Source organism: Medicago truncatula, chromosome 8 (genome assembly GCF_003473485.1).
Source record: "Medicago truncatula cultivar Jemalong A17 chromosome 8, MtrunA17r5.0-ANR, whole genome shotgun sequence".
NCBI classification, from domain to species: domain Eukaryota; kingdom Viridiplantae; phylum Streptophyta; class Magnoliopsida; order Fabales; family Fabaceae; genus Medicago; species Medicago truncatula.
The window spans coordinates 45,907,177-45,917,047 of NC_053049.1; the positions used below are offsets into that span (position 1 = coordinate 45,907,177).

General features: G+C 34.1%; 1 protein-coding gene across 1 annotated transcript; it reads right to left on the reverse strand.

Moving 5' to 3' along the window:
* Positions 1-654: 654 nt before the first annotated feature.
* LOC112417444 (uncharacterized) lies at positions 655-2,404 on the reverse strand. The gene is made up of 4 exons (XM_024773139.2): positions 1,868-2,404; positions 1,628-1,778; positions 873-1,527; positions 655-769 (listed from the first exon to the last, which is right to left on the reverse strand). Exons 1-4 carry the CDS (start codon positions 2,378-2,380, stop codon positions 667-669), a joined length of 1,422 nt encoding a protein of 473 aa, XP_024628907.2. The 5' UTR covers positions 2,381-2,404; the 3' UTR covers positions 655-666.
* Positions 2,405-9,871: the final 7,467 nt, after the last annotated feature.

Consider the following 9,871-nt stretch of genomic DNA (forward strand, 5'->3'; position numbering starts at 1 on the left):
TACGACTTCTCCTCACTTTACCTAAGTCAAGCTTCTTACCTTCTGACTTTGCTTGTCTTGGTGCTTGTGTTGGTGCAACAGATGGTTTGGGTGGAACAGATTTTAGCACAGGTTCACAAATAGTTTTCACAATGGTATATGGTTTAACATATGTTTTTGAGTGTGTTGATGTGTTTACCGTTGTACTCACATCAACAGATGGTTTCACAGTTGTTTGAGATGTGTTGGTAGTCTTAACATTGGTGTAGACCTTTGCACTAGGCTTAACAATGTTAATTGTGTTTGGGTGAGCTTGTACAACTGTGTTGACTTTTGCAGATGGTGCCACAATTGTTTGTGAGGTCCTACCAGTGTGAACTGTGGTGTGTATTGTTGCAGATGGTTCAATGACAGTTTGTGTTTGTGTTGGTGCAAGTGGGTTTGTTCTCATAAATGCAACAGGTGGTTTGGGTACCTGTTTTGGAGGGTTTACCTGTTTTGGTGGGTTTAATTTAGGAAGTCCCTTAACAAGTTTTCTCTTCTTCTTGACTGGCTCAACTCTCTCACCCATCATAGTACTTATAGATCCCTGACTACTTTCAACTTGAGTTGCCTGAGAATGTTGTGGTTGTGCTTGCCTTTGATCAACTTGTGCTTGACCAACTTCAACTTGAGCTTCACCTTGCCTTACAACTTCACTTTGAACCTGGCTTCTCCCCTCTGTTTGCCCATAACTTTGCTCTGATTGCCCTTCATTCTGCTCTTGCCTTGTTTTTTTTGGTGCTTTCCTCTGTCATTTAACATTAAACATAGTATGCATTAGAAAACAGCAAGCAAATAATGAATCTAATTATTATTACAAGTTGAATCTAATGAAGAAAGTAATATGGTACCTTCCTTTTTTGTGCTTCAGGGTCAACTGTCTGACTCTTGCATCCTCTTGCATTGTGCCCAAATTTGTTACAAGTTGTACATCTGTAGCTTGTGTTTGCTCTGCTATACTTGCCTTGTGTTTGATTAGCCTCACCAGGCTCCCTCCTCCTAAGCTTCTTTGGTCTCCCAGGCCCTTTTTTATAAGTTGGTGGAAGCACCTCCTACAAGGTATACCTACCAACTCCCAAAAATTACAACTACATGTCCTATTTGCAGTGTTTACAGTAAACCTATGTCCACCACCCACCATTTCAACCTCAAACTCATCACCTATTCCCCATGTTGCTATCCAGTTTCCAGATTTCTGAATCTCAGTGTTCAATCTTTTCCTTGGCATAGGCATGATATCACCTTGCCAGTTACTTAACTTATTCCTAAGTTTTGACATCCTATTCATGAGGTATGTTCTAATCCACTCTGCCATTGTGAGGATTGGCTTATCTCTAGCTAATAAAATAGTAGCATTAAATGCCTCTGAAATGTTATTCATTAATACATCACACTTAGGATAATATGAAAATGCATGCTTACACCATAATTTAGGATCATGTCCCATTACCCACTCCCATGCTTTCACATCCACCTTTTTCAGCTCTTCCATCTTAACAGCCCAAGCTGTGCAGTAAAACACAAACATATACACATTCAGTGAAACCCCTTATTAGTAAAACCCAAATTATGCAGTAAAACATTAAAATATCACTTATGCTTTTACCTTGTCTATATGTAGCCTTTGCTGCACCCATCATCAAATCCCTTATCAAAGTTCCTCCTCCAAATTTTTTCTTGAAATTGGCATATAGATGCCTAAGACAGTATCTATGTTCAATTCTATCAGACCATTCATCAAACACACTCATCAATCCCTGAATCATACAAACAAATTAAGATAAGTTAATCATAAAGAAATAAATTAAACACAACTTCAAATTAAGTTTAAGTTAATCATAAATACCTTTTGTTGATCTGAAATAAACACCCATCTCTTGTTTCCAATATCTTCAAGCAGTAAAGTTAAAAACCACCTCCATGTCTCTTTGGTTTCATTCTCAACAACTCCAAATGCTAATGGGAAATATTGGTCATTTGCATCTCTTCCAACAGCAACTAATAATATACCTCCAAACTTAGTTTTCAAGTGACACCCATCCACTCCAATAAATGGCCTACAGCCAGCCAAAAAACCTTGCTTGCAACCATCAAAACAAAAGTAAAACTTGCTGAATCTTGGTTGATTGGTTAACAAAGTTCTTTCAACATTAAGCTTGAGATTATTCCCATTACACACCCTCTTTAACTCAGCTGCATACCTCCATAGTAGAGTGTATTGTTTCTTTGCATCACCATCTAATATTTCAGTAGCCCTCTTATTTGCACTCCAAGCTGTATGAAATGATACCCCAACAGAATACTGCCTCCTCAGATCTTTCATGATATCTTTGACCTTTTGTTCACCACTACCCCTCATTTTTTCCACAACAATATTGGTTAACCAGTTTGCATTGGCACTAGAGTTATCTAATGACCTACCACATGTGTGGGCCATACCCAATGTCTTTATTTTATATGTATGGCTGTTTGCCACTTTGCTGCAGTGGGCCCCATACTTGCACCCATTGTGTTTCTCCTTACACTCTACCCTACACCTTTCCTTGTCATTTTTCGCAAACTTAATTTGATATCCATTTAATACATTCCACTCCCTGATGGCCATTCTAAACTCAACAATTGACTTAAAGTCCATACCAACTGTGAATTTAAAGGCTGGTGTTAGTTGGCTCATCTTAAACACATATGCTCTTGGTCCCCTTTCAGAGTCTGACTCATCAGGGTCATCTGAATAAAGTTCATCACTTTCATACTCTCTCTCCCACTCAGGATCATAATCATCTTCTTTTTCAACCTTTGATTTTTCCTTGGTTTTGGAACCTTTCTCATATGCCCCTCCTTCACCCCCTTCTTTGATTATATCAAATTCTCCAAACCCATCATCAACCCCCAATGCTCTATCATTCTCACTATCATCAAAATATTCACCATCTGACTCATCTTCACTGCTCCCATACTTCTCATCATCAGAACACACCAACACACCTTTTCCTTTCTTATCTACCTTTTCCTTCTCTAGTCCTTCTCCATTTACATCAACCTCAGAACTTTGTCCAACTTCCCTATTACTAACAGTAACACAGTTTGGAACATCCACCAACCTACTAACTTCATCAACATCATGTTCTACAAAAAAGTTAATTGGCTTGTTTACTTTCAAAGCATATTCCTTCATCTCACTAACATCAGCATCTAACTTAACAACCCTAAAGTTTACTTCGGAAAGAGGCATCCACCATAACCTATATGTACCCTTTTTAATACTCAAATCTTCTTCTACGTACCAACATAATTCAAAATAACTAAACTTATCAGGGTCTAAACCTTCAAACCTTTTTACCTCCCCTCCTGTATAACTTATCAACCAGTCCCTACTAAAACAACCTCCATAATGACAATCAACAGAAATAGTACCCATACCTGTACAAAAAATGACGAAAAGAACATTTAGGGTTTTCAAAATGCATAAACTGAACAGGGTTTTTAACATAAATATACAGGTTCAACATTTAGGGTTTTGTATGCATAAATCGAACAGGGTTTTCAACAAATCAAACACGATTTCAACATTTTTTACGGTTTTTATTTCAAAAATTAAGTTTTTAACACATATCTAACACAAGTTCAACCTTTAGGGTTTACAAAATCCAGAAATAAAACACAAACACACCTGCGATAAACGAGCTAAAACACCAACGAAATCGTTTGCACCGCACCGCAACTCTTGGCGAAATCGTTTTCACCACCGCAGCTATCGTTTTCTCCAATCAACTTCCTTTGCGAGCTATCATTTTCTTTGGTTTTGCTTGCTTTCTAATTCCGAATCGTGTGATAATTTTCCCCTCCAAATCGTGTTTCAGAAACAACTGAGAGGGAAGATGAAAGTCAGGGGCAAAACAGTCTTTTTCCGGTCTCAGGATTCATTAAGGGCAAAATGGGTAGTTCGCGTCCAAAAAGCTGAGTCAGCCTGACACATTCCCATTCACTACACGCCACGTCAGCGCCACGTCGCTAATCACCTGCCACGTACGCAGTGTTTGCTAATTTGGACCAAATTTTAAGTGATTAATATTTGCAGTGGCAAATTGGGAGGATTAGTAAGTACAGGGACTAAAATTCAACTGAGGCCTATTTGCAGGGACTGGACACATATTTAAGCCTAAAAAAAATGGCAAAAGTGACTCCCCATGTTTACCCCCTTTTGCAAAAGCTCAATTTTGACTAGGTCAACGCTTATGTGTCACATCACTTAAGTGATTAGGATGCCAACTGTGTATTTTTTAATTAAAAAATAAATCAAAGTGCCACAAAATCATTTACATGATTAAATAAATAAAAAATAAAAAAAAGGAAGGGTCATGTGAAATTTAGTTGTTTCCCATTTGCCAAAGTATTGTATTCTTCATCAATGAATCCCTTCTTCTACATCTCCATAACCATTAATTGTTGCTGCAGGAACAACTTTCCAACAAACAGAAGCAGAAGCATCACCCTATGATAATTAAACCAAATGAATTTAAACATAAAAATTTCACACTCCTTGTTCTAATTTCATTTTTTTCGCAGATCCATTCTCTAATCATCTTATAACTTCAAACACAAAAATTCAACCCATCAAATCTCATATATGTTCTCTTCATTCAAATCGATTTCAGATTTTCACTTCGTTTTCCAATCACACTTCAATTTCGTTTCGTACATAATCACTGTTGTTTTTTATGTTTCGATTCATCCAAATCGATTCCACTTATTTTTCCAGTTTTTTATCTATTTAATTTTTTCAATTGAAGGTTGTATTTCAAGGTTTTGGGAACACCAGATATGTGTTTGTATGCTGGGTATGGGTTGGATGGTTCTCATGAGTTTGAAGATTTGAGTGTTAATGAGAATGATTTTTTTTTAGGACCAAACAATTGATGATGATAAATTGTTTTTCAAATATAGATTTTGAGGAAGAATACATAATCATGAAGATCAAAGTTTTGGGGAAGAACACATGAAAAATTGATGAAATGATAATTGATGAGAGCTTGCACGTGCCTTCTCTATTTTTCTTCCAATTTTTCTTTTTTTTTTAATTTCGTTTTATTAACTTGTGGAATTTCCAATTAAAAAAAAAATTTAAAAATACACAGGTGGCATGCCACATATGGTTGACTGGGTCAAAATTGAGCTTTTGCAAAAGGGAGTAAATATGGGGGTCACTTTTGCCATTTTTTTTAATAGGGGGTCAAAATTGCTACTTTTGCAAACTTAGAGGGTGAAAAGTAGGTTTAAGCCTAAAATCTAACACCTCATTAAAATAATAAAAAGAATTAATATCAGAATTTTTTCTCATTATTTTTAATATTTCTCCTTTCTTTTTCCACTTTCTTTAACCAACAAGAACCATCCACCACCATTTATGTTTCCATTTCCTTAATTAAAATAACACTTTTTTTAAAGTAAATAACATGTGTCATTTTTTTTATTTGTTGGATGTAAAAATGATGTGTTGGGTGAGAGTTCATGCAAGAATATCTCTTAAATAAATAATCAATTGGTATGAAACACGTTTATAAGAGAGACAAGTAATTTTTTCTATAAAAAAAAAAAAAAAAAAAAAGGGTGATTTCATTAGAAAGATGTAGGATACGATTTTGTTACAAAAGGAGAAGTTCTTGTCAAAAGTTATTTTTCCCTTTGAAAAAGAGTGTCATTTATATTATATTAAATAGTTCATTGTAAATATTTGTTTTTTAATAGATGGAATGATCATAGTGGCGAGTGAGAGAAAAAAACTTTGGGTGGGTCTCTTTTCTTTTTATGTTAATTTGAGAAATTTTTAGTTGACACAATAATATAAACGAGGTTTGAATCCCACAAATTACAAGGTTTGTAAATATTTGCTGATAAGTCAAATATAAACATGATAAAAAATTATGTATGTTAATTTTGAAACCGTTGAACAATTTTTTAAAACTTCACAAAATGGACTTATAATTAATTTTTTTTTTACTTTTTGAGATGCGCCGCTACATCCCTTTACAGGAATTTGGATGCGCCACTACATCCCTTTAAAGAATTTGGATGTGCCAAAATTTGACAAAAATTATAATTGTTAATTTTTTAATTTTTTTTTCTTCATTGATGATAACAACAATTATGAACTTACACATAAATAGAGTAGTCGGACTCAAACCTCGCTCACATCATTCGTTGTAACAATTTTAGCATATTTTCCCGTTGAGTTAGAACTTTGGTTGTTTATTGTGAATACCAACTTCTATTGTTAAATATAGATAATTATAAATAAAAAAATATTGACAATTATAAAATTTGTGTGTCACATTTGAGATTCATTATGCATTTGAGTCATGACCATCAAAATTATAGTATATCCTTATCCTTGTGCATTATCATTGCAAATGGATGCCATTTGTAGGGCAACAAAAAGAAACATATATACATGGTCAAGCTGTAATGATACTTGAATTATATAGTCATCCGGGAATATTACAGTTGAAACTTTCAAGATGCTTTCTTTCTTTTGAAGGCATCATCACCAGAGGTGTGAGCATATTCAGTTTGCTTGGTTACTATGGTAGAGGAGTTAAAGGATTAATTATAAGTTGACGCTCTTTTTTTCACGAGAAATGATATTTGTACAACTATTTTTGTACAACTTTCTCTCTCATACTCACATCATCTTCTCATTCTCTCTTTTCTTTTTTCTCTCTCCATTGTTTTTGACCAATGAAAAGAGAGCACAACAAGGTTGTCCCAAAAGTTGTAGCAAAAAAGTTGTTCAAATATCATTACTCTTTTTTCACCATCCTTGTACACTCCCATGTGGCATTAGGGAGAAGAGAGGGTGAGAGACAAAGTTGAGGAGTGTGTGGGAACCACATCGCTACATGTCACTTTTGTGTGTAGATGTACAATGGATGTATGCCACATGGAGTGGTCAAGCTAGCATTGCTCTGAGTTAAAGAAGTAGAATAAAGTTTGATCTTCACTCTAAAAATAAACATTAGCGAGCAATTTGCTAGTCATTCTAAAAATAAAAAATATCTTCCAAAGGGCGACTGCAAAAACAGAAAAAATTATGGTACTATGTACCTTACATGGAAAACTTGGGTATATTCTTGAGCTTCGAAGTTAGTAACTAACATGTACATTATGCAGTGTTAAACCTTTTCACGATGAAGCCGCTTCTCTGATTTAAGATTGATCCTCAAGAATTTTATATAAACAAGCTTTTTATTCAAATGAAAACTTGTAATTATGGTCTATACTCTTATGATTTTTTTACCATAATGAAAACTTGAATTTACTTCCTGACATGTTGAATTCAACCTTAGAATCATAAAGGTGTAGATTTAGATTGAGATATTGGCCTGAGTTGCAAGGGTAAAACTGTTCGGCTCAATAAAGAACAAAGGCAAAACTTCTCTCAAACCATATCTGAAGTAAACCTTCATGATTATTTAGGTATCTCGCTATACAAAAATAAATAAATGTAATAAAATAAGCATAAAAATAAAAAAACTCAGGACTACCCTCTCCCTCATCTAGATCATAATATTCTTTTAAAACTTTTCAGTATTACAGATTATAATACTGCAAGACACGGATATGACATATCACAAAATTTGTGCATACATAATCGCATAATAGGAGATGCATACCCTCATTTCAGAGCATATTGTGAATAGATGTTAAATTACAATACAAGTGCAATTAAACTAACCTAAATAGCTGAATTACTAATTTAACATTTTTGTATTTGTCAAGTTAAAGCTAACCTAAGCAGATGTTTATTTCCATAGTGATGTTACTCCCAATATGCGCTGATGTCGCAGCTCCACGAGGTAGCTTCATAACTACCGCACGTCCAACTTGCCTCCACTGTGAAAACAAGCAGGGGCTAAGAAATGCTACAATGGATAGTAGTATATTCCTCAATTGTTTATGAACCACATGCAAGATATACATTGGTAGCTTATAAACCGCAAAGTTTTGTTCAAGCAAGAGGTGGAAGATGTGAGCAACAAAATGACATGAATGAAAATATAAGGCGAGTTTAACACAAAAACAGGTCAAATTTCTGATATGCAGCCTTAGGAGTTTTAAACTAAAGTAGTTAATGAGATCGTTTAGAGCAGAGGAAATCTAGATACCATAAACTTGTTGTCACTATTAAGTCTCAGAAAATCAATCACATTATTAATGCATTGATGCTCTATCTAACATCCAAAAATGACAATTTTTTTTTTTTTTTTTTTGTAAATGAACTTTAAATTGTGATGCACAAACACTTGAAGATACCACTAACATAATTTCCAAATAATACTATGAAATTTAACACCAAACCTTCTCATTAGTATGCTCTGACAAGGTTAAGCTACAAACACTAGTTGGTTGACCCACAGGCGATGTTTTATTGAGATCCCAGTCCCAAATCTTCAACGGATTATCAGTTGATGCAGAAACCAGTGTTTTAGAGTCAAGTGTTGAACATAACTTACAACTCTTTGATGGCACCCAAATCACACCAGTGCCTTCTAAGATTATGAAGATTGCGACAATAGGTTAAGTAATCCATAGAACCAAGGGTCAACAAATGAAAGCAATGAGCAAAGAAATGAAAATAATGGTATTATTAGCAGCATTTCTAATGGCTTGAAGTGTTTCAATGCAAAGTGAAGAAATTATCATCTATTTTCTTTTTGAAGTAGCTTGAGTTTAAGTGAACCGATCATGTGCAAATTTATGGTTTGTACTATTATACATTTTTGCAAAACATAGCTCAAATAGTTTAAACAGATGCCTTTAACCATATTATTGTAAAAACAAAACCTGAACCTTCATACATTTGATATTTTTCTGGCATAAAATCAGAAGGCTCGTATTTGGATCAACATTTTCATGACTTTGAGGCTTATGAATAGTTACAATCAAATTTTTGCTTATCTTATATAGATTGGTTAGTGCTACAGGTACTTGAGAAAAAAATGTTATTATGTTAGCATTTTTCTCCTTTCTGGATGAACCAAACCACTTAATCTTTTTTTTTTTTTTTAATGACAAATTTTAGTTGTTATGTTAGAATTTTTCTCCTTAACTTTTTTATTTCCATTGACCCAAACGAGTTGAGCTACCCAAACCCTCCCACTAAATCATTAAATACTCTCTCGAGTGATAGACTTTTAGCAACTGTACTAAAAATATATCGAAGTAATAAAATTTATAAGTTCGTATTACAAGGACTGTTTCAATTTCTACTCGGCAAAAACGTTAAAATAAAAGATGTATTAAATTCAAGGGTGCCCTAGGCAGTTGAATTGATTTTTGTAACATAAACGAATTAAAAACAATAAAAGATTGATTTAGAAGATTAAAGAGAAGTATGGTTAAGACCTTCAAATCTTCCGAAGTTCTCCTATGCTAATTTGCACTAGTAATTCAAACAATGATTATCTAGGTTCACGACAGATTAACACAATAACTCTACCCAATCTCTTGACCTAGAATTCTCCCCGCAAGTGGCAACCCCTTAATATCTTAAGTGAATTCAAAACCAAAATGTTATTATGTCAATCCCTATGTCATAACCTAATAATGATCTATCTCTAGCTTGATTACTTAGGTTAAACTTATTACCTAGTTCAGAGTCAAGGTTAGTGGTCGATGATAAACATACAAAAAGCATTAAACATAAAGTAACATGGATAAAGACTAAACTTTCATTGATATTTAAAGGAGTTCAACAAATTAGGGATTACATCAGATTCATCTAAGTCTCAACCACTTGAAAAATTAGCAACTCATGATTATAGAATTAAACAACATGATAAAAGAAATTACA